Genomic DNA, 26,425 nt, shown 5'->3' on the forward strand with positions numbered 1-26,425 from the left:
TGACTGACCCCCTTATTGACACGAGAACTACTTTCCACTAAATATGTGGAATTATATCGAATTCGCATAATTAACAGTGTTGTCATCATTGCTAGGCTGCAGCCAACAAACTTCGCGATTGTGTAAGTAATCCACGACTAATATCATATCAGCTGTTCTAAGTTATCGCCCTCGGATAATGATAGGTGGTTGTCGGGGCGAGATAGGTTCAACCAAAGTGCATCTGAATAATAAACATTTGGTGCAAAGCAATCTACACTTCTGAAGACCAACGTCACGGAAAAATTTTGCGAGACAAAGGCGTAGGTTACACCAATAACTCCTTTCAAACTCGTCATAGCGTTAGTTATCTTGTCTCTCGGGCGCAACGGTAAGTTTGCAGTGCAGTTTTTCTGTTTGCAATATTCGATCTCCTAATGATGTAATTAATGTACTTCCAAGACTAGTGCGGAGCAACAACATAAGAAAACGTTTACGAATTCTGCCAAATCTTCATGAACAATTATAATATAGCCGGATACTGAAAGCCGAGTGCGGAGCAACAACATGATGAAACATTCACGAATCCTACTAAATCTTACGAACAACAATATATTGCCGAATACTAAAAGCCGCAGCACAAATACGCCACACGGAGCACAAATGAACTAACGGCGTATATAATAGCATTACGTGCGTGTGCGACGCAACTCATAGTAGACGCAACCTTTACGTTCGCACAATAATTACCCATTTGTAAGCGTTGCCTTTTTCAATAAAGCGTGCGTAAGCGCAGTATAAAGTAACGCGTCTAGCTGTGGACGCTCTCGAGTTCAACTATTGAACAAAAGAAGAATATTGCGTTTTGTTGTGACATTAAATGGACTCCATTCGGAATTAATATTCTTTGTTTATGAAAATCATTTCTCAAAAGAAATATTTTTTCAAAAGCCTAATTGTATGCTCATGTTCGCTAGTTAGTGCGTGCAGACATGTTTGTTTAGGGTTTCTCATAGAATTGGACACGTTTTGTCAAAAATAGTCGTAAGCGTTTCGCACCGTCTTTTATCTAATCTTTTGTTCAAACAGTTAACTTTTTTTGGATCATCGAATCACCGCAGATTGATATTTGTTAGCAAAAAAAGATTTGTACACAAGTACATAATACGGAAACGACGGCTGCGTGGTTGAAAAGCCTTGGCAGCTAACGCCGAGAGTTGATTGCCTTGCATTTCAAATATAAGAAATGCTTCTTCTTACTGAAATTTTCGACTTTTGCATGTTCTTTCGTAATAAATCGGTTGCCTACCTAATGCACGCAATTTGTGATGAACTGAAAATAGATGAAGCTAAAAATAGGAAGAAAACAAACCTAATGGGGGCGCAACAATTCGCTCGTTTGGGTGATCAGATTTTTAATAATATTATGATCGAACGATAGGCTGTGATCCGCTATAGCATGAAGCCATCTTAACGACTTGCAACTTCCCTGTGTTAATTAGGAAAATAATAGCATTTGTTGACTTCAGAAGAAAAAAACGGTAGTCAGCAATTCCATAAATGTCACGGAGTGACATTTCACACATTCAATCAATTTAACTGTATCAAGGTCTTGGTGGTTTGCTATTTTTAGAATGCCAATTGGTAGCAGTAACACTGATGTATTTACTATAATTCACTTTCAACCAAATATTTTTCAAACGACGAGACCAAACATGTGATGTCACGGAGTGACAAAAAGTTGAATGCATAAAATGACTGCGATATATCAACCAAATTTCGTCAAAAGCTTCATGACATATCAATTATAATAACTTGTCTCTGTATTCTAGAGATATTAATCTCTACATTTATTGTACAACAAACATTTTTCAGGAAGCAGCCCAATTATACGGCCCAACTAGTCGCATGTCACTCCGTGATGTCACGGAATGACAAAAATTCCTTATCATTAAAATGGTATTAAGAATGTTGAACAATTAGTTGTATTAGGTCAAAATTGGTTATTTGTTTGAAATTACAAAACATTTAAGCATGAAATTGGGAAACATGATATATTTTTGTCGTTCTGCTTGTGTCTCCCTCATATTATTAATATGCTAAACGAGAGCACTAACTTTAATAATCTATATAGTTAAGTAAAAAGCTATGTTGCACAGAAACATGAAACAGACATGACTTTTCCACTCCTATATATCTGGAATCTTATTGCAGTCACTTGACAAAGAATGGGCAATTCAAAATACAGAATCTGGAGGATCTGTTAATGCAATTCAGTTTGGGAATCTTTGTACCATGCGACGATTTTTGTTATTTGGATATCTAATTTATTAACCATAGAAAAGCATTTTCTTTTGCGTTGAAGTCTCTCTTGTTAGGTAGTACTTGCATCTACTTGCAAAGCACACATAGAAGCAGTAGGCCCCAAACACAGTATTCTTAGTCTGCATATTTAGAACGAGAAGACAGTGATAAATATGTCCCTGCGAAAACTCGTTATTGCATCATTTTTGCTTTTTCTAGCTTTATGATATAGCTGGCACGTAAAAATAATCATTGGTGACAATGAGTGATGCACTGGCGTTTTCTAAATGGAAGTATCTTCAATTTTTGACAAACACATCATATTTTTTTTACATTTCACGATATTTTTAGCATCCTATGAGTTAACCCGATAAATGGATATAAACCAAAATCCAGATGTCGATGTTAAAACTTGAGATTTAATATTGTTTGTGAATTATTTGAATTCACATACGCCTTTTACAAAAATGTCGAATTATATTGCAAAACGATGCATTTTGCCATATTTATTCTGCCATTCCAACAGATTACATATTTTTTCAATTGCAGTCTACAATAAGTTCGTTTATATTGTTCAAAACCGGCACATGTTAGGTCAAATATTTTGGTCATCGATAGGTTTAAAAAAGTTGCCATTGCCATTCAATCAGGTCATTCAAGTTATATTGTGGGTAAGATCCAAAGTAAGTGGAGGGCAAAACGAAAGAATTTGCAGTTCAAACCCAATATTATAGTACTTCGCGTACAGAAAAATAATATTTTTAAAAAATGGCATACTTATGTCACTCCGTGACGTCACGGAGTGACGAGATCTCTTGAAGTGCTGCGAAAGAACAACAAGCAACTATCAACTGCCAAATTGGTAAAATATTGGGCCCTACCCCCAAAGTGACGTCTCAGTTTTTGAGGCAAATAGTTATTGAAATATATCAGATAATTAAAATAAAGTTGAAAAATTGTCACGGAGTGACAACATAAGGCAAATTCTCATAATCTCTGTTTAGCCCAGTGTTGCCAATAGTGCACAGTGCAATATTTATATTAAGCACAGATATCAGAGGTAAAACTTAACACATACTTTGGTTGAACAAATACATTTTAAGGTGACATAAATAGCATGAGAGTTTATGTTACAAAACTGAAGAAAATTAGGCAGAAAATCATCAATTATTCCGCTGAAGAAAAAACAATTATTTTGAGCCGTAAACGTACCTTCTCAAGCGATTTTAAAAACTTTAAGATATGTCCTACACTTTCTGCAGTTCAATTAGGCAAGATATAATTTTTACCAAATTTTCAACTAATTTATGGAATTGCTGTAGTGGAATTTCTAGAACAAATCAGAGCAGCTCGACTATTTGTATAGACCGCATTCATTTCTTGGTACTCCCGTAATGTGTGTACCATGTCATTGTTGGGTCATAATTTTCCTTATTTATATTACGAGTTCGGGGACTGTTTGTGTTAGTCATGTGAATATAACCAGTGGTGGGATTCAGCCGGTTCTATAGAACCGTCTCACAGAATTTTGTGAGATCAGCGAACCAGTTAGCATTACTGGTTGCTGTCAATGTTCGGTTTGCAACAAAAAAGGCTGATAAATCTGACTTTTGTGAAGGAACCGGCTGACAAAAATTTGAATCCAACCACTGAATATACCCCCTGTCCAAAGGTTTCAGCCCCTTCACACAACTTCGTGTAAAGTAGGCGAACAAAATTAGCTACCTCCATATTTGCACACACACTTCTGAAGCGCCCATTTTTCGTGTTCCAAGTATTTCATCACCTCTCCTGGCCTGACGAAAGGTTGGCTTGGCGCGAGTTTCAGTTCGACCGTTTCTGTAGAATACACCAAGACACGATTCGGGCACTTGATAATATCCCGACTCGCGGTTCGGTCTCTTCAATGACATTGGTGCAAAACTGCCTCAAAGGTTTGTATCCAAATCCAACTCAGAACGACATGCAGGCAAATCCCCCTACCATATTTCATGTCTTCTTCCATCTCTCACAGACCAAGAGATCGTCTAAGCCTAAGCAATACACGTGCAAACCAGGATGATGTCTTACAAGTTCGGACTTGTAAATTGATCGTTCGACAACAGAGCACAACAAAAAAATAAAATAGATTCACAGATGTTACTAGTAATGAAACATGTTGAAGTACAAAAAGAAAGTTGGAATGAAGAAAAATACAGCAATAGATGGATATACATCAACGAGAAACCTTTGATTGCCTTTATTTTTTAGCTAAGCGGTTTCCAAGCTGGGGGGCAGTTAGACAATTTTAGAGATTAATTCAACGTCTATGGTCTTAACAGTTTCCCTTTTAATCCCCGTCCCTTTCGCCCGTCAACGGAAAACATGTACGTGCTGCGTTCGAATCTAGCATTTTTGTTCTAAGGAAACCTTAGGAAATTAGTGAAAACGACACTGCTACAAAAGTGGAATTTTTTAGATTGCGATAAAGTTTAAAATAGAGTCTGCGAAAACAGATATTGGGAACTCCTGGGATGGCCTTCGAATATTCGAACTTTTCCTGCAAGGCATAACAATTCTACTACAATTTTAGCATTACGAAAGGGGTAATTGAGCTTTTGTTAATTCGATTAAGAGGTGATGACCAACCCTATAAAAAAGTTTGAAAATCATTTTGTTTGTTCTGAAAAAAACAAAGTTGTGACAAAGTTTGTGGTCGTATTAGGTCTTTGTTAGTTATGAGACATCAGACACGTTCTTAAGAATTGTGGAAATATATTGATTGTCTGATGGAATCATTGATTTCTTCAGTTCTTCAAGTTTGACACCAATTTCACTGCTGGACATCGACTTCCAGTCAACTTCTTTTGCCGCTTGCAAAAACTTTATGATTATCTCCTCACCCTCCTGATATAAAAAAATGCAAATAAGAATTTGGATGTGCTGGTTATAAATAAAAGTTGTGTGACAGAACAATATTATAAAATGCAAGGTTGCATTCTTCTGGTATTACCTGTTTAATTTTTCTCTTCTTCCTGGCAGTGTCAGGATCATTCTCCATCATATCATCATGAGGTAAAATCACATTGTAATCTTCCAATTCCGCAGCTTTCCTTTTGGCAGATTCAATAACATGTTTGGGAAAATCCACACATTCTGCCACATGTATTCCAAAACTTTGATCACACACACCTAAATTACAATGATTATATGAAGTTACAATGGATCAGGTAGTCAATATTATTGGTTAAAAGGAAAAAATAGCAAAACAAGTTACAATATGTGTGATAATCCCAGACATTTCTGAAGCACTTCAATAATCGACTGATGTTGTTATTATGTTATTTCTTATTCAGTTTAACTAAATGAAATTTTACCACAGTTCAAAATCCAAAGGTCAAGCAACTGAAACAACTTCAGTAATCAGTTTAACCCTGTCACACTATAGTTAGGCAATATCTATGACTATTCAATCATGCTACACAAATGTGAATGCATACATTCAAAAATATATGAACGTTCAGAGGTATTAGACTCACAGTGAGTCATTTTAAAACTAATTAGGCAAAGTTATAGTTCACTAATATCTTGGATGAAAAGTAAACAAGGCTCTGTGAAAAATTCAAAATAAAAGAATCTAACTATATTACCTCGTTTTACTTGGTACAACATTGTGAGAGTTGGTGCATCATTTTGAACTTCTCCTGTTAAAGCAGTAACATGAAGATTTGCTACAGAAGATACTTCATCAGCTAATGCAGTTAGTTCGTGAAAGTGTGTGGCAAACATACAATATGAACCAATCTTGGTTGCTATGTGATGTGAAATTGCCCAAGCCAAACCAAAGCCATCGTAAGTAGAAGTTCCACGACCTGAAAAAAAAGAATTTTAAAATTTAAGGCTCATGCACTAGCATCGTTCTTACATGATCAGGTCACAATATATTTGGAGGTGACTAAAGTTACAGATTAAATTTGATTCACCAGAGTCGATTAAATGTTTTGGGAAACTGCTCACCTGCCCTACCCTACGTAATAAACAGTGGTTAGCATATTGCCACCATTTACAATCAATGAAAATAACCAGAGCATGAAAAAAGGACCAGAAACATTTCGATTCATGATAAATTCAATGGCTTTGTTTGTCTAATGATTTGCTTTTCTGGAGCCTTTTCAAAGTGTTATCTACTCTCCACATAAAAAGAGATATGTATTACTAAAAATATAACCTAATTCATCGATTATTACGAGTGAATTCTGAGTAGCAGATCTGAGTATGGATGAAGTCTCTAACATCTCGGCCATGAACGTTGATACACCTCGCACTTGACAATCTCCAGCTCCTACTCTGGCTAGAATTGCATCTACTAATGTAACATGTGCTTCGCTGCATGGTGTAAAACAACCAATCTGAGCCATAAGAACTACCATTCCAGCTTGCCTTATGTATGTAGATTTGCCTCCCATGTTAGGACCTGAAATAAATTGCATACCGTTGTTATGATAAATGTGGAAAACATGTGAATCATATATCATAATAGTCTAAATTAACTTGAATCATTCTAGAACATAGAAAATAATAAATGCCAACTTAACGAGGTCATCGAATCCACACAAAAATGAACTTAATAAGTAATATTTTAAAATGAACAAGAACAACCGAGCAAACAATTTTAATTTAAGATGTTTAGAAGAGTCCGATGAATACTGCTATGGTCTGAACAACTATGAGGTATACAAACCAGTTATGATCAAAAATGAATAGCTTTCTCGATTGAATTCAATATCATTTGGTATAAAATCGACATCATCTTGTCTTTCCAAGCATGGATGTCTGCATTCTTTCAATACTATTCCTTTGTTTTCATCTGGTGAATACACTTCTGGTTTAACAAAAGGACATGGAGCATTCACTGAAACCTGTTTGTAAAAAACCATGGCTTGTTGATGACTATGTTAGTTATCAATTTCTAGATACCAGGATAAAGCAAGGATTAGCTAACATTATGTCATATCATGGCCATGGGACAAGTGCTCCATAACTTTCAAACAAGTGGTCCGCAAACAATTTATGGTACATATTGTACTTATTCTGTATCACAAAAATATTCACTACATTGATATTCAATTGGACTCTTCGGCAAGGTATCATGAATCTTAGAGGCAGAATGGCTAAACCCAAACATGGACTTATAAATCATCTCCTTCATAAAGTGGAAGCAACTGAGATACGAAAGTTGGTAAAAAAATACATTCAGAAGTGGAGGTCTATCACCAAAATGTGTGGGGTATGCCTGATCTACATCATTCGATTATGCAACAGATCAATGATTTGGATTGAACGGCACTTTTACCAAATTTTAGCAAATCTTCTATTTAATATATGAACTTAATCACTGTGACTCCCAAACAAAAGAAAACTGACAATAGCTAAAATGTCTAAACGACCATTTGTTGCTGACAACATATCTTTTAAAAGGATTGAGATAAAATGAGAAAATATTGCTGATGATTAAATATTCATATAGTTCTTACCTGAGCGAAGCTTATCAAAACATCCAGTTTTGCTATGAGGTCGCCGAGAAGAAGCATAGGTTCAGAATAACCAGCAGCAATTCTTACGATTTCATTGACAATAGCAAGTTGTTGTTGTTCATATAACTTCTGACATTCTTGATATATTTCACTCAATTGACTCATCTTATCTGTAACAAACCTAAAAAACAAAATCATAGAGGTAAAAACAAATTAGAGAATTATTATTAGTTTCTCACGAATTTGTGTTGCTTTTTTTGAATGTGTAAATGTGAAAAAAAAGCTATCTAATTTACTCATGCTAATATATTTTCTGATAAAATTGTGACCACCAAATACATTTCAACTTATTAATACTTTTAGGGAAGAATAAATTTGAGAAAGGCAGGATGACTAATATGTACCTGACACCTGCCTTGTTTGTGTCAATAGTATAATAACTCTTCTTATTTCTCAATTTTTTTTCTTCCTTACATGTGACCCGGAAGAAATAACCAAGCTGAGAACTGGATTCCAACTGTAAGTAGAAAAATTTGGAAAATTTAAATTAATACATGATAAAGAATCAATACACAAAATCAAAATGACTTGCTGATAATAAAAATATGATATTTTGATTAGAATATTGAATTTTCAGTTTCAGCTCTTTTTAATTTGTTCTCATGCTAAGAGCTACCTTTCAGTATATTTTGGAAAATCAATTCAAAACCATTAAATAACAAACTGAACTACACAGATTTACTTTAATGCCTTTTCCTTTTTCCAGTTGTAAATCTTGTGCAGCTTCATTGAAACATTTGTCCATCTTCAACTTGTTTCGATCCATTTTCTCCTGCAGTTCTAGCAATTCTGGATCAAAATCTGCTTTCACCCGAAACTGATGTTGCTCAATCTAAAGAATAAATATTCAGAACCCAATGACAAATACAAGAAAAAGGATAAATGTTGTAAAACTTGACTAAAACACGATTATACTGATAGGCTAGTCATGTTAATTTTCTGATAATTACTCCTTAACCCTTTTAAGATGGTTCAAAATTACTTGGAATAAGCTGTGTTAGTTTGAAACAACAAGCACCAAAATAAATACTAAATTGTTCTAAATCTCACCATTTTAAAATCCAAAGTTGTTTCTACCATTTCAGTAAATTTTGCAAAATCCAATGACAGTTCATGCAAAGGTGTTGTAAAAAATTCCTTTAGTAAGCTTGCGTGTTGATCTTCATTGCGTGCTAGACATTCACACAACATAGGAATTGATTTGAGACCCTATGATAAAATTATATAAACTGATTTAAAACACATTTCAATATGTAATATCATTAAGAATTAAGTGAAATTCTTGTTGGAGAAATTCATCTTTCATCTTCCAAATTGTAAACTAAATGACCTATACGAGATTTATCAAAATGATATTTTTCCCAGATATGAACAAACTTTAGATATTGAGATAGAGGATTTAAATACATGATATTAATGAAGAGAGCTGGTTACATGGAAAGTCAAATAGAAATTACTGGCATATAAAAAAAATTCATGCTCGCAATGACATATTGACAAGTGGGATTTCCAAAGTATAGTAAAGCAACCGGAAGCCCTTGAAGGTAGAAAAAAACACTCATATCGTTTTGTTTTGTAGTTATTCATACTCTTATATTAGTACAGTGGGTGACCTTTTGTTAGAAGAATTATAATGCAGAGGAGTAGGCTACATACCTGATAAACTTTATAGCAATCCTGAAGTGATGCATTCTTTCTGTGGAACTTTTTAGACATTCTAAAAATTCACAATTCGGTTATATTGAAATCGGAAACAAGTAACATAAAATTCAGTTTTGAATGCAAGGTTGTTGTTAGTTTTACATCATATTTTTAGTGTTTTGTGCATTCATGAATGCTCGCGAAAAAAAGCAGCTTCAGAAAAATTATTACTTGTTAACAATCAACAATGGAGGTTACTTTATTTGATCACAGCAATTACTATAGCAAACCACTTAATAGCATAGTGTTGAATTCGAAAACAAACCTGCAAAGATCTGGGAAACTTCTCAAATATTCCCCATAAATTGTCAAACGCAATGTTGTGTCACAAACAAAAGCTTCTACTAAATTCAATCTTTCTTTCACATGATTCACATCAAGTAACGGTTGTTTGATCCATTGGCTTAACAGTCTTTTGGCCTGAATTTTATAAGCAAACATAGTTTATTAAAATAAAACAACATGACCTTTGCAAGAAGAAAGACTAATAAGTTATTTCAATTATTATAAGACAAAAGTTACTGTTTTTGTATAAATTAATTTCAAATTCAGGCAGTATCGAATTAAATTGGCCCTCTCTTCAAAAAAGATTACCAAGATTAAAATTTACGTTCGTTACGTTCGATCTTTTACTTCTGAATAAAATAGCCGTATACATTACAAACATTCTAACCTGTTGAGTCTTGCACTGATCAAGTAGATTATATAATGAATCAGCAGATTTTTTCATTCCCCCAACCGAGTACGAAGAACTTTCATTGGAAAATAAATTGAGAGCTGAATATGCTGATCTATCCAACCTCATGTACTGTGATAAATCATAAGTTTTAAATATGTATTGGTCGAAGTTATCTTCATTGTTCAGAAGTTCCAGATAATTGATGCACGAAGCAAGAGCACAAGCAGCAGCATCTTTCTCAGATATTTCTCTGGCTACCGTGGCATTCAGTGTTTCTCCAGTTCTGTCAAAAGATTTTGTTTGTATAAATACATAGGAATAAACAGGCATTAACATATCAATTATTCAGCTGTCAAAATTTCTAATACAGTATTTTAATAAGATTCTCTGGAGAGGAGAAAATTATAAGAGAGATGTATTGAAATTGTATATTCAAAATCACATATATATTGGTAAAAAATTAAAACTATACTTCTTGTTCTTTTTTAAAATCCTTCCCAAATCTTGAATTAGATCTTTAGATTGAAACTCTTTTTTTGGTCTTTCTGACATTAAAACTCCACTTCTTTTCACAACTTCCGCAAGTTTTGTACATTCTGAAGTTTGATCCTTTTGAAAAAAAAATTATTTTCACTATCCAAAACCCTAAAAAAACAAATATGAAAAATAAATTAAAAATAAAAGTTGCTCAGACCATTAAATAAAATTAGCACTACCTTATCGCACCTTCAAACAGTCCAATCACATATTCATGCATCTGAAGAAGATTTACCGGTAGCGGTACTCATTTTTTACTACACAGAATGAATTGAGAAAAATATTATGATTTTTAAACAGATATAGCTGAAACATTTTTATTATATATTTTCTAGCCAAAACAATAAATAGAGCTCACCAGCTTTTGCAATAAACACTCCCTGGCACCTAACTGAATAATTGTTGACTCAAGGTTAGAAAAAACTTCATTGTCTTCAAATTCTGCGACCTGAATTTCTCTAGTGATTGTGTCAATAAATCCAATTCCAACATTTCTGCCACCTGGAATAATGACAACAATTATTAAGGATATAAATACACTGCAGCTGACATTCAAGTCAATCAGTCCCACTAACAAACTACTAAAAATCCATATTTTAGTAAAAATATTTGCAAACCACATTAACATATGAAAAAGGTTTAAAGATCAGTTATTATGCTTGGGTTCAGCATTTCTAGTTAAGAGAAAATAAAACTGAAAAAGTAGAAAAAGTGTAAATATAAATATAAAGTGCTGAGATCATGGTTAACTTGGCCGTGATCATGGTTAACTTACCAATCTCCAATATGTCCAAAATAAATAATATGAATAACTGTATTAATATATAATCCATTGATTAATAAAGTACCTGAGTTTGATTGAAATTGTTTGACTGCAATCACACCAGAACTTGTAGCTTTAAGTTCATTGTTTTTGAACAGTAAATCTTCAATCTATGAAGAATAATATATAAAAAAAAAACAAGCAATGTCATTGGAAAGAGATGTACAAACGAATTAGACCCAAATCGATTTCCGATATATTGAATATTTCAAATTCTTGATTGAGGAACAAGTGTCACATCATTAGTAAGGACACTTGTCACACTACCTTTGTAAGTACTACCTAATTTTCTGAACTACAGAAAAAATTAAAACCGATCAAACCACAATTTTGTTGATTACATTTCTGAATTAAAAGTCACTTTTAGACTACATTAACCTCAATATGTTCCTGTTTAACATAATCCCATTTAGAATATATACCCAATGATATCATTTGGAATGTATTCATAATAGTACACTATCTCGGTTTGGCCATAAATGTGTTTAACACATGCTTAGATAGACTGTCTGTAAATCAGTAACTACCAAGTAATACCTTGATTGTCATGTTCCTATTTTTTAAAGCGAAAGTTTCATAAAAGCTAATACAAATTAATGTTCTTGAATTCACTCAATAAATATTAGGTATTTGGCTAACATCATAGATAAATTTGCAATTACGAACTTGTGTCAGATTGCCTGGTGATGCTTTGCACGAAAGTTCCCACTTTGATCCAGTTTTAGTTTTGTTTCGATAAATCTCAATTCTATAATGCCGAACCAACAGTAAATCTCTCACTAATGATTCAAGGTTTAATTGGCTGAGATAAACTGTTGGAACCTTTTTTTCACCTGTTGAAATGTAATTAAGAGTTAAGATTAAGAGTTAATTAAAAACTAATAAGAGCCATGGTGATTTTCAAGTAGATGACTTTGTCAAACTTCTATGAGAAATCTAGTATAACTACTGAACTATAGAAAGATAACTATGTCATCTATTTTGCATAAATAGGATTTTGCTTGTAATATTTGTCTTATTTGATGGCCTCTGAAAGCCAGAAAAACCTTAGCAATAGATTTTCGTCTGATCCAATAATTTGAATTGCATCGAAACAGTTGGAGTATATGTCTGTTCAATTCACAGAACAAAAGTCAAATTTATTCCATAATTTCCAGAAAATATAAAATCTTGCAAAATTCCCATGGAGACAATTTTTTTTAAATTCATTTAGTTCCCTTAGACCGTAGTCTTAAATTTACCTTTTCCTATATATTTCAGTATGGCAGTGCTCTTAAATATTTCTTTTGCAGCAAACACAGCATTGCTATCATGTGCGGTATAAAAATCTTCATGGTCAAAGACAACAAAAGTTGCATCTGATGAAGGGGGAAAGCTTTTCAAGTATGTAGCTAACTGCCTCTCTTGCAAGTCATCCAATGTAAATTTAGTCTGCAAAGTTGACATGATACTGTGATAATATGATGTATATTAGATCATACAACTGCAAAATATTCTTGTAGATATTAGGCCAGCATAGGCCAAATGAAATAAATAATATCAGAACAGGATATATATATTTTTTTTTAATAAATAAAATATTAATATAAATCATTACATTCAGATGAGATATAATAAATATTGAGCATTTGTATCCATATTGTAGCATATCCGTTGTAAATCCCATTTGTTGTCATCATCGAGTATATAATTTTCCATTATGCCATTATTTTAATTAATACATGGGAAAGAAAATTTTAGGAATTAGTTCCACTCCATTATGATAAACAGTTCTAGTCATAATTATATATGTTTGCATAATAAATCAAGTTCTTCACAATAATTAGGTAAATTTCGCAGTCATTCCATATTTCTCCTGGACCATGTACCTTAATGAATTTCTTATAGTATTGACAACATTATTCACACTTGGCATTACTGCATAACATTTTAAAAAATCACTGAATTTCGTTGCAACCAAATTTTATATCTTGCAAGAGTTGCAGTACTGCAGTAGCCTACATACTCCTGTACTGACATATCAACAAAATAATAGCATTTTTTTTCTATATATGCGGTAGTCTATATAAGTTAGATTTTTAGGTCTTTTTAAGGGCAATACTACAATTAAATACCGGTACCGGTACAGATATAACTGTATAAACAAATGGTAGGTCCGTAGGTTGTAATGCAGTAATGATATTTTTTGTTGAATTAGTTTATGAAAAAAGTTATATGCTGTAATTATACTGGTATACGGTACGGTCTGACGGTAGGCATACCGGTACCATATACTGGTACTGTGGTATATGATAGGGCCCTCATATACGAATACTGGAATAACTCAACAGGCTTCAACATCGCGATGTCCTAATTTTTTTATTAGAATCAGTTCTGCAGCCATACTGGCAGTGCCATATGACAAAATTCCCACACACCCAACCACCATGCAACTGTATTATTCCATACAGCACCACTGTATTGCAGTGGGTATGCATGTTCGTGCAAACAAACAGAAGGAATGGATTTCGCCCATACATCCTGACCTGACAGGTGACATTCATAACTACCGGTAGATACTGAACTAGCGAATAGCAATTGTGCTATTCTATTTGCCGCCAAAAGACTGAGCAATAAGTTCCTACTCAATAGTGACACCTATCGCATTTCCATTGGATTGGGCGATGGGATTCTGTCGCACAGAACACCCCGCGATTCAATCAATGTAGCGGTCAATATTACAACATGGGATGTACTTTTATATGAATGGTATTAAAATCACCTCAGTCAGGAACAAATTTTTCCAAAACTTAGAGTAGTTTGTAAAAAAGATCTAACGGTAGGTCCAAACAATGGGAAGTTAACAAATGCTCAAATATATGGACACAAAAATCAAAAGCATTTATGTTGTTCTTGTTATTTGACACAGAATAACACACCTAGTGGAAATTTTGAAAAACCGCTTTTCTCTCCGAATACTGGACCAATTAGTTTGAAATTTTCAGTGGTTGAAGATAAAAATTTTTCCCAGAAGGCCATTACTTTTATTCATCTTAAATATTTCTGTTAGCTCTGTGAGATTTGTTTTTGTTTGCTATGACGTCATTAAACGTTCTACGATCATCTCTCTTTTATGTCAGTATGTATCAGGTCAAGTCGAGTTTTTGTGTTTTGTCATTTTTGCGGCTTATAATTTTCTTCGTAGATAAGATAAAGTAATCACAGATCACAGGTTCTTGTGAAACAGTAATGAAACAGTACAACAGAGACGGGAATACATGTTCAAGACCTTACTGGCCTAAGACACAGATGTGCGATATGCATCCCTACTAACAATTATACCAGCAGTGATAACAGTGGTAACAGCAGTGTCTGAGTGTAGGACTGCTGCGTTACCGGTATAATACCGTACTGTAATTGAACAACAGACATGAAATAGGCTATACATATAAAACTTTACAGTACAAGTACAGTACAACTCTACAGTAGTTCCATATTCAGATATTGGGTCTAGTATAGTTTAGTACCACAAGTACTTCCAGTGGACAGTGGTCATAGCATAACGAATTTGGCATATGTTATTCCTAACCCCCACCTGACTATGCCATCCAAAAATTACGTCACTACGACGTCACCATCACGCCATAGAGCTTGCCAAAGTATAATTACGAACGCCCGAAATGGCATCTGTGCCGCCGATAACGAACTCGCTGACGCAGGATATCTCTCTCATATCAAGATCGTTGTGACGAGAAAACGAGAGAAATAGCTTGCTCAATTTCGGGTGATCGTCTGTGCTTTTTGGACGACCATCTGCATACTTCGATGGGCCTTATTACGCCACTGTGACGTCGCAATGAAGTAATTTTTCGGTGACGTAGTCAAGTGGGGGTTAGGAATTACATATGCAAAAATTGTTGAGTCAGGCCAACTAGAAATGCATGTGGTACTAAACTATACCAGACCCATGATATTACTGTATTATGCACTATCAGACGATCCAAATACAATATTTTTTTTAGAAACTAGTTATTTTGACCAATCACATAGTCCAGTAGTCTGATGGTATTCACGTTTAGTCGTTTTGCGATGTTGAAGCCTTGAAGGATTATTAGGAACAGACTGACAGAGTGGGCCAAATCCAAATGGTACCAGTATTTCAGTATTGGTATAAGACTATAACTAAGATACTGATAGTTTCTGAGTTTAGTTAGACTTTGATTATCTGCTCACAAAGACATAAATTAATGTGTGGACTTTGGACTCTTTTTGATATTTGACTGATTGAAACGATTATTTTTACTGCGAGTTCTGATAATCAGATAATAGTCATAGTTCAGTAGTTACAAATACTTGACAATGTTCTCAGCATCAGTTGGACCGATGAATAAGGAACAACAAGAGAACTCTAAGATGGAGGAATCAGACATTCCAGACTACAATGGTAGCAGTAAGAGAGGTCCAGCATCACCCAGAGCACGCACTGTTAATTTAACAAAGCTTGTTCAGGAAAAAATTCTTGAGCCTGGCCAGGGAGTTTTGACGATTGATTATCTTGGTCAAAAATATATGGCTGATCTTTTAGACAATGGAAAAATATTATACGCTGGGATGCAGTTTGCTTCTCCAAGCTCGTGGGCGATTTATGTGAAGAAACAAGTTAACCCCTCTAAAAAATCGGGATGTGGATGGAACTCTGTAAAGTACAGAGGTAAAAAATTGGATATTTTTAAATCTATATACAATAAGAAAAAATCGCCGCTGCAAAGTATTGTGCAAGGTCAATCACCTGGTCAAACTACTGAAGATGATAACAGCCAGGGTTCTAATATCTTCAATGTAGATATGTTAGGAAATCCACAGAGGTTGCCAATCAAGTATTCTAAATTGAAGGAGTTTATAGGTGAAATTGATCCCAACGTATTGGTAGAATGCGTTAATTTTGATGACTATCCCGGAAACATGCAGCCATTTGTTGTTACAATATCTACTAATTGCTTACTTTTAATTAACTTCCACTGTCACTTGACTACTGGAGAAGTAGTTGGATATATGGGAGGCAAATGGGATCCAGAAAAACAATGCTTGAGCATATTGCAAGCATTTCCTTGCAAATGTCGCTTAGGTGATCGAGAGAATGCTGCTGTTGCTGAAGAGCAAATTCGTTTGGGAATGCAAAGTAGAGGTCTTAGTAAGGTAGGATGGTACCACTCCCATCCATCATGTGCTGCTGAGCCTACATTGCGTGATATTGACTGCCAAATGCAATATCAAATGAAGTTCAGTGCCAACAATCCAGTTCTGGCCCTGATTTGTACCCCTTCCTCTGACCATTCTGATCATAATACAGATAGTGTACTCAATGCTTTTTGGGTAGCACCACCTATTGAGCAAACAATATCTCCTAATGCTTGTTATGGCATTCCAATGAGATTTTCATATTCATATATTAAAGATAATTCAATTACCCCAGATTTACACCAAGAATTGACTTGGTTGGTTGATTATTACAAGTTAGCTCCTGATCTGATTAGCATGTCTGCATTTTGGAAATCAAATATGACCTATTTGGACAGACTAAAATTTTCTACTTTACCTCTGCTTCCACAAGATAAAAATAAAGGGTATATTATTGAATTGATACAAAAACTGATTAAGACGCCTCAATAATTTTTGAATCAATGTTTTCATTCTTCCATTATTAAACCAGATATCTTTCTACACCAGCAACCCAGCATCTGACTCTTTTATATCATCTCGTTTTGTATGTCTGAAATATAATTTGTGCCACTGTTACAAGTTTGCGTTGACGTGGTCTAATGTATGTCATCTTCAACAAGACAAAATTATGGTACTTGTTACAAAATTATTATACTAATTACGGACTTCATATTGCATTGCCATATTTTGCTTTGAATTTTTGTCCTATTTTTTGTCCTCTAAAATAAATAAATTAAATGTAGTTCCTATTGAAACAAATATCATCCATTTGGTATGCATTTAAAAAATTGAATTAATTTTTTTTAATTTGAAATCCTTGAATTTGCTTGTGCCTTGAATTAAATTCCAGGAAATAATTTAATCTTTTACGTTATGAAGCAATTAAGGATTTGCACTATTAATTTTGTTTGAAGATTTGTTTATTTAAATATATGATGAAATAAAAATGCTGTAGTTGCCTTGACCCTTTTAACTGCTTTTTTCAATTTTGTTTGATCAATTACTTTTTAAAATAATTTGAAACTTGAGATTTCGTAAAATTCACCAGACATTATGTAATAATCGAGCTGTTTCATTTATCATTTCTTAATCAATCAATGTCACTAGTCTTGTGACTCCATATATTCATGTTATATGTATTATATTGTGCTAATTTCCTGATCAATTTTTTTGACTTTTTATATAATTACCTGCCCACATATATTTAATCCAGATGAAGTTTTCTGTTTCATTTTGTGAGCTATATTGTAATTTGCTGCTATATTTCGAGAAGTTAATTTAAATGTATCGCGATAAAGCTGTTTTTATTTATTTCAAAGACACTATTTTGGGGGGTAAACAGAATGTATGTAACAAACAAAAAAACAGCCGGTGCTTTCTCAATGTTCTATCTGACACTGTTGCATTTATTAGGTATTTAATGAATATAGGCTAATCTGAACATTTAGAGTAAAATGGGCATAACATTTAAATCATGTTTGTAATATTCTAAGCCAGTGTTCTTCAACCTTTTTTACCGTGGTATACCTTTTACAGTTTTTCAAGAACTTTATATACCTCACAAATACCAATGATTATTTAGGCGCTAAATAAACATTAAGTTTTAATCACATATTGTACTGCAATATCATCATGCAATCTAATAGGCTAGTATCCGCATGTTGTAAACGTTGTAAACTTGACTGGCGGCCCTAGAGTCGATGGGAATAATGTTCAACGTAAATCAAGCCACGTGCATGGCAGCTGAAATCACCAACCCAGACATGTGCTTGCATTATTTATATAATTTGTGATGTAACAATGTGCTCACGTCGGTTCTTTGCGAAAATGACATTTTATATTTCATGTGCGCCGCGTTTGCATTGTTGTCTACGCTTGAATATTTTGTAATTTATAAAATTAGAGTAAAGAATCCCTGACTTAGGCTGTACACCCTTTGTGTCCCCTTTATCAGTTGTGTAGGCCTACCCAACTTATGGTCCGGTATACTGTATACCCGGTTGAAGAGCACTGTTCTAAGCAAAATCAGGCTTTTATTTTTACTACAATCACACCTCAATTGAGCTTTTTTATTTTAGTGATGCAATTTATCGCTAGAGATATTAACATCTATATTCTGATTTTTGAATTAATTTTTCATGTGAAAAATTGTTACAAAATCAAATATTTTTGAAGAGATTTTTGTAGATTATTTTGCAAGTTTTGCAATGAGTTTTGATGATGTTTGGGTTCCTCTAGCTTAAATATGATTTCTTGAAAAAATATCAATACTATAAAAATAAGATTTGACAATAGTTACTTGTATTGTAAACAGCATATTGATTTTTGTATCAGCAGTATTGTGGCTTAATGACTTAATGGTCCTTTATCTTCACATGTTTTTCATATTTTATTTTCAAGGTGCACTATCTAACATCATTTTCAATTTATTTTTCATTTGCACACTTTTTGTAACTTGTGATTTATTCGGTGCTTCAATTTTAAATTAAATCTCAATCAACTTCATTTTCTATATCCCAACTTGTTAACACAACCAAGCTTTTTATTTTATAAGTATAAGATGCTGATAAGTATTGCCACTTGCCAGTCTCACACAATTTCAGTTTGTAACTTTTGTTATCTGCTATTTCGATACTTTTTTTTGCAGATTATGTCTTGTAATGCTATGTGTCTTTACAAATTAACTTATTAGACTCAAGTGATCATTGTATTGGAAACAGCTATGGATGTTGAAGGCGCATTTAGTGTTGTTGGAAGTTGTGGAAAGTTTCAAAAATTTCTTGTTGCAGTTTTTTTCCTAACTAATGTAAGTGGTTTACAATATTAGCTACTTCATGTTATCATGAGGTCTTGGCTACTCTGAAGTCATAGTTTAGGTTGATAAGAACTGCTGAGAAGTATAATAAACTTTCTTCAACAAAGCACTACATGAGGATAGCTTTGCTTAGTTTCTCTGGATTCATAAAGAAATAGGGAATTTTAATATTAGTTTGGGATGCTTTCATATACTATTACGATTTGGGACTATTTCGAAGGATATCTTTTTTGAGTTTTCTTTTTGAATATGTGGGATCGCATATATGTACGTTACGGAGTTCTTTGTTGAAATATTTAAAAAAATATAAAATTACATTCTAGATCTCAAGTGGGATGCAGATAGTGATGATGGTTATTGTTGGTGCCACACCTAACCTCGATGTAGATACTGAAAAAAATCTCACCACCATTGTAACAGAGGTAAACAGCATTAATTACGGTACTTTAATTTCGGAGAGGTGATTTTAAAATACAAAACTGAACATTCAGAGCAGTGAAATTACTACCAGCTCTATTCCATTTTAGTGGAATCTTTACAATGAGCAATGGATTGTCGATCTTATGTCAAGTTTATTTATGGCCGGATATGCTGTCGGCGTGTTGTTGTTTGGACAGATTTCTGACTTGGTGGGAAGAAAGTGGACATTTACTCTAAGTGAGTTTTTTGAATAATTCATCTAGAATATTCGAATATTTAATTGTAATTCAAATAGGCTACTATTAAAAATATCTTGATATAAGGTTTATTTGATTGTATGATTTCTTTACAATGGCGTTATAGTCAGGTGATGGTGATTTTTTATAATAAATCTATGAATGGGAAGGTCATTTATATACCTTGTAATTTAGATTACATCTTGCTTCTTCTCACTGGTGTGTGGAGTTCATTTTGTACAAATTGGAAAATGTTTGCAGCTGCACGAACAATTGTAGGATTTTTTGTTGGTGCTAGCGGCCATATTATGTTTGCTCTTATGGTTGAAAATATTGGATCAGAATATTGGGCCATTACAGGTATGTGGATGAAGTAAATAGGTTTGGGTGGCTTACCTCTTGACAATAATGGATAGTTCATTTTCTATACTTTTATTCCTTGAAATACACTGACAGGTCAGTAAGCTGTCATGCGTGGCATTGTGTTTATTGTGAGTATCAATAAATAATGATTTTTTCAAAATGTTATCAACTTTCAAAGCATTCAATAGATTATACATTCTCTATACTTTGTATTACTATTAGTTTGTAGTTTGATATAAACATGACCTGGAATTGCTGAAAATAAAAATTAGACTAGAAGCTAGAACTATTGTGTGTAGTTTTATATCACTTGATAAGGTATATATATATACTGGTATGTATCTTATCATGACTCATTTTGTGTGATCTATGTCAGAACTAATTAATACAAAAGATCATGAAAACTACTCTAAAATCTTATACTCCGTATCAGTTGTCAGTTGATTGAATCAGTATTACGTACATTGAACTGGACAGTACTACATAGGTGGATGGCCTAGTGCAGTGATTCCCAAACTGTATGCACATTTTATCCATGACAGGTTTTATCTATGATTGGAGAATAAAGATTTTATGGTCAAAGGCAATGCCCACCAAAATGGCACAAAATCACGCTTCCAAACCCAGTAGTTTTTTTCATATTTGTGGCTGCTTATACGTCTTGTCCAGTGAGAAAGCTGTGAAAAAACATTGTTGTAATTTTCTTTTTGATGTCATATCCTACGTATCACATAAATACACAACCTTGATATATTTTAAAACATTGTATGTTACCATGATTGGTCAAATTTGTACCCATGTAAGCGGTATCAAAACTTCCATGTATAATTACCGTGCTGCCAAATAAAATATGGATTATGTTTGTTTTTAGGAATGTCTATGCAAGGTTTTTTTTCAATCGGTGTTATGCTGCTAGCTTTATTTGGCAGATTCCTACAAAATTGGAGACATATCTGCTTGACATGCTCAACAATACCTATGATTTTAGTTCCAATCCTTATATTTATGTAAGTTCAGAACCAATTGCCAATCCAGTTTTTCCTATGTTATGAAATGGCTTTTGCCAAAATTTACGTTTGCTACTAAGCCAAATATGGAAGTTTTCCACTTCACACCTCACAACAGCTCTGTTATCCTGGATATTTCCGAAAGTGAAATATTCAATAAATTCGAAAGGACTGCAGTAACTACATTATTCCTTAACTATAATAAAGGTTTGTTTTACTGATTTCCTTCTGTTCATTTTTCTATCCAGAGTACCGGAGTCATCCAGATGGCTTTATCATGTTGGAAAAATTGAGAAAGCTGAAAAAGTTCTTCAATACATTGCCAACAAGAATGGAAAACATAATGTTGGTAGGTACACCATTTACTCTATTAAATTTTCTCTATTTCCGATTTATAGGATATTTGATAAAGTTGGCTTTGAAATTTCATAGTTAATTACGGTAAGTTTATCATCTTGCAATGATACCGAGAACAATCAGAAGATAGTACAAATAATCGAAGTGACTGTAGTTTGATCTGATGAATAAATTTAATATACTGAATTGAAGCATTGAATTATTTTTATATTTACTAATCATCTATGTTCTTTCACTATTTAAATCGACATTTTCAGTTGTCAGATTAGGTTGTGAAGATGAGAATAATTCATCTGTCAAAGCAGAAAATCTGAGGAAATATTCATTTATTGATTTGTTCAGAATATGCAAATTAGCTCTTTATGCACTGTGTAGTTTTTATATATGGTGAGTCTAATTGATTTATACATAGTCATATTTCTTATTTTGCTTATATGTATTTTAACTACTGGCTACCGTGCTCAACTTCTTTGTTTTGAAGACCTTTCAACATGAAATATTTGACGTCTCATACATGTCATACTTTTTAGGTTCTGTTACTTTGACCCTTTGCTTTGTGGGGACAATATTCTTTGTCTTTAATTGATATGCTGCAACTAGGAATGTATTATTATCTGACAACATTCGGCTGAAATAAAGTAATGATGTGTTTATATTATCAACTCGTATATATTTCATTGTCACTGGGACATTTGGTTTTGAATAGGTACTCATGTAGTATGTGAACCAAGATGGCGGACACCGGAAGGTAGTATGTGTACCAGGTTAGGGTCAGGCCATAATTTCAGGTACAAATACTATGAGAGTCACTTGTCTAGTCCCCAAACTCATAATAAGAGAACCAAAATAAGGAAAATTGGAATAAAATTATGACCTAACCCTAACCTGGTACATATACTACGTTCCGGTGTCCGCCATCTTGGTTCACATACTACATCAGCGCCTTTGAATATATTCAGTGGTTATTTGATTCCATTGGAAGAATCTGATTGAGAAACAAATATTTTATATTACGCTGCATGCATTGTTAAATTATGGTTTTATTAATTCAATCTCAGGTTTGCTTGTTCTTTTGTATATTATGGTCTCACATTTGATGCTGCCACTCTTTCACCGAATATATACATTGCAACCCTGTTGTCTGGAGTGATTGAAATTCCATCCATTTTTATATCATTTATAATGATGAGACATCGATGGTGAGTATCTAATCCTAACCAGTCTTAGTTGCATCCCAGACAAATTTTTCAATATAGTTTACAGTCATACATTGGTCTCTCCGTCCCTTTATCACTACTTTTCTTTGGAGCTATGATCTACGGCAAAAAAACAAGAAAAAGCACCAAATCACTCGGCCCCGCTCAGGTGGTCGATCTTCGAATTGCCATTCGAGTATCGTAGAATTTTAAACTCGAATTTTTTGGCCAACTGCCGAATTGTTCAATTGCCGAGTCGTTCCACTTTCGAGGTATCACTTGCATTAATATGTTGTAATAAAGTACAGTTAATAGAGGGGCATTTCTGTATTCAAAATATAGCTGTTGCCCTATTGGGGGTGTTGATTTAACCCTCAATATGGTGTTAATATAAACAGCTCTCAACATACTTATTACTTATCGATCTTAAGATCAGTAAGTGTGTTGATAGGTATTTGTCTGTCTGTCTGTTTGTTTGTCTGTTAGATGGACGCGATATCTCATGAAGGTGAGATTGAATCTGCTCCAAATTTTGCATGTGCATTCATCATATCTCGGACCAGAAGCCTATTGATTTTGGATGAATTATGTAGTGTAATTAGCGAGTAATTAATTAATTAGTAATGGGACATGCGGTGTCACTATAGAGTCATGAATTGAAACCGCAGTTTCGATCGTCTTCGGTCTCTGACCGATAATCTCGTTGTTGTATTAACTGAGTTTTTATTGTAGGTTTGGAAGGAAAGGCACGTTAATACTTTTATTTGTCCTATCTGGGAGTGCAAGCATGAGTCTAGTATTCGCAGATGGATTGCAGTCAGGTATTGCATAGTTTTTGGGAATTTTTTTAGTTCATCTTTCACAAGATTTAAATAGACATTCATGCATTAATAAAGAAAACTTTGATATAATATAATACACAAATATAACGATTGAATAGGAACATGCTTCTATTGTTCAGGTGCATACTGCTAGTAATGTGATACATGCATGGATCATCTACATTAAAATGAAACAATTATTGTCCTATAAGGCAACAAACCAAAAGTGGTTATCAATTTTCATTGATTTTTTTGTGTCCTTAAAGTAACGATATTGGCACATAAGAATATTTAAGCAGTGAACTTGAGAGTGTCTCCTGATTGAATTTTATATATGGAGCTTCAAGAGGTGACTTCTGTATCTTAAATCTTTGAAAACCTGTAATTCATTTTTACCATCATTTTGTACTTCTACATATGTTTTACAGGAAACTTGCTCATCATACAAACTGCTTTAGGTCTGGTCAATAAACTGGCAGTTTCTGGAGTTTTTTCAGTTTTATATATTTATATGGCTGAAATTTTTCCAACTCAGCTACGACTGGTTGCAATTGGGGGATCAAGTATGTTTGCAAGAGTGGGAGCAATAATTTCACCATTTGTTCCATTGCTGGTAAGATTTTGGAGATGGCTAATAAAAAAAATATTGATCTAAATTGGGCATCATCTTCAAAATTCATTGTGATACTTTACAGGCTCCTGTTGCTTCTTATCTACCATATGCTATATTTGGTCTGGTAGCTGTGCTCGGGGCTGTACTGAATTTACATCTGCCGGAAACTCTCCATAGGACTGTACCTAGCATGAGGGATTTTGAAAAAAAAGATGGCGAATGTGAAGATTCAAACTCGGCAAACAATGTTTTGGTTAATGCAAGTGAATCCTGTGTGTTTACAAGCCAAGAAGTAGTGAGTAATGCTATATTATAATTATGTCACCACATTGCTGGAAAAGTGTTTCAACTTGCATTTAAACAATGATCTGGATATAGTTTCCAAATAAACAAATATTGAGCGAATACTACAGATATGCAGTTATGTTACCATTACTATAAATTTCTTTTTATTTGATGCATATTAATTCTATGATTTTGTTTTAGGATAGCCTGCTGGTACGTTGAATGAATTTTTTGCAATAAATGGAAGATCTGCACTTATTTTTTTTAATATAATATAAGCCACTATCTTGCCTTCAAGTCTTGCAAATATATGCAAATGCATTTTCAGTACTTTATTTATGCGGTTGTATTGTTTTGTGGTTTTCACTTATATATTATTTTTAGTGATGGTTTGTTAATATCCAAAGAAGTATTTACTTGTTACCTATCATTTGATGAATCATATAATTCGATTTGGTAAATAAAATTTTCCTTCTGTGGACTATGGTACTGGCTTATACCTAATTTGGAGTCGAGAGGTACAGACATACATTAGCCTGGCATGAAAACAGATAATCGAACCATGAACTGTGATAATCTTGGAAAAAAAAGTGAAGGGAATTGCAATTGTTTATCGTTATAGGATTCATTGACATTCTTTATACATGTTTGTTTGCTCAAAGAGAATTCCCTTGGCCCCATCTAAAGTGGAATGGGTTTTATTGGATTTGCCCAGTCTCAAAAAACCTTAACTGATGGAGAATTAATTAAAAATGCGAAGTCGATTTGAGAGGGTGACCAAAGTATTTGAACATCAACAACTTTAAATATTTTTTATACTTCTGGACCTGCGAGATAAAATTTTATTGCTGAAATCGAACTGGCCCCAAAGTAACAGTTTGGTTTGATAGTTTCAAAAACAAAAGTAGTATCTCTAAATACAAATCAAGTACGCCGAGGGTTGAAATTCATTGTACATTTATTTACTCTTCTGACAATAAGCAAATATTTCATATGATTAGAAATAAACGCACACTGTAAGTTTAGTTAGTAGGTTCACTTTATTTCCGGTCATGTTTGACAAAGGCATGTACGACAAAATTAACTCGAGCTCAAAAATAATAACATTTGTACTGAATTGCTACGAATATTCTTGTAATTTTACACGGACATATCTCAGGTAATTTCTTCATATTTCCTTGCAGTTCTTCGGCTCTATCTTAAGACAGACAAAACTTTCTGTAAATGTCCGCGTCGTGTTGCAAATATATTACACTTTTACGAATTACGTGCGTTACGGTTGTTCTGATTTTTCCAGCTCATCACTGGATGTAACCAATATTAACAACGATAGGGGACTGTCCAAGAAGGAGAACCTTTCTACCAAATCTCTCCAAATGCGTAAGGTTATTGAAAAATGTTCTGAAACTGCATATAAGCAGATGCTTTGGGCCATTCTTTACCATGCATTGTCAAATATGAAAAGTCATTGAAATCTTGAGCTCTTTCGAGGATTACTCTTTTCAGGAATTTCGAAG

The 26,425-nt window shown here is 33.7% G+C and overlaps 3 protein-coding genes across 4 annotated transcripts in view; 2 read left to right on the top strand and 1 right to left on the bottom strand.

Moving 5' to 3' along the window:
• The window catches only part of LOC120326162 (MPN domain-containing protein-like), a 135,831-nt gene extending 116,388 nt beyond the window's left edge, over positions 1-19,443 (top strand). The window contains exon 2 of the mRNA XM_078111588.1: positions 15,682-19,443. Coding sequence (XP_077967714.1) covers positions 15,935-17,245 — 1,311 coding nt within the window. The 5' untranslated portion in view covers positions 15,682-15,934 and the 3' untranslated portion in view covers positions 17,246-19,443. The remainder of the gene's footprint in view (positions 1-15,681) is intronic.
• On the bottom strand, positions 4,343-13,088 carry LOC120326151 (DNA mismatch repair protein Msh2-like). 2 transcript variants are annotated; one of them, XM_039392390.2, is made up of 17 exons: positions 12,838-13,088; positions 12,263-12,429; positions 11,622-11,706; positions 11,132-11,274; positions 10,709-10,845; positions 10,231-10,519; positions 9,823-9,977; positions 9,513-9,573; positions 8,907-9,065; positions 8,539-8,688; positions 8,201-8,313; positions 7,797-7,977; positions 7,004-7,181; positions 6,491-6,736; positions 5,913-6,134; positions 5,276-5,454; positions 4,343-5,169 (listed from the first exon to the last, which is right to left on the bottom strand). In XM_039392390.2, the coding sequence occupies exons 1-17, from the start codon at positions 13,040-13,042 to the stop codon at positions 4,999-5,001; spliced, it is 2,841 nt and encodes a 946-aa protein (XP_039248324.2). In that variant the 5' UTR covers positions 13,043-13,088; the 3' UTR covers positions 4,343-4,998. The 2 variants fall into 2 exon arrangements, with proteins under 2 accessions (XP_039248324.2, XP_077967951.1); XM_078111825.1 differs by having other exon boundaries at positions 10,709-10,848.
• Positions 19,444-19,459: 16 nt separating the features above from the next.
• Positions 19,460-25,397, top strand: LOC120326157 (solute carrier family 22 member 15-like). Its single transcript, XM_039392399.2, has 12 exons — positions 19,460-19,601; positions 19,934-20,032; positions 20,138-20,267; positions 20,462-20,626; positions 21,501-21,636; positions 21,885-21,985; positions 22,251-22,380; positions 23,052-23,192; positions 23,922-24,010; positions 24,439-24,623; positions 24,706-24,918; positions 25,110-25,397. The coding sequence occupies exons 1-12, from the start codon at positions 19,518-19,520 to the stop codon at positions 25,128-25,130; spliced, it is 1,494 nt and encodes a 497-aa protein (XP_039248333.2). The 5' UTR covers positions 19,460-19,517; the 3' UTR covers positions 25,131-25,397.
• The last annotated feature ends 1,028 nt before the right edge of the window (positions 25,398-26,425 follow it).

This window comes from Styela clava, chromosome 4, assembly GCF_964204865.1.
Source record: "Styela clava chromosome 4, kaStyClav1.hap1.2, whole genome shotgun sequence".
Classification (NCBI taxonomy): domain Eukaryota; kingdom Metazoa; phylum Chordata; class Ascidiacea; order Stolidobranchia; family Styelidae; genus Styela; species Styela clava.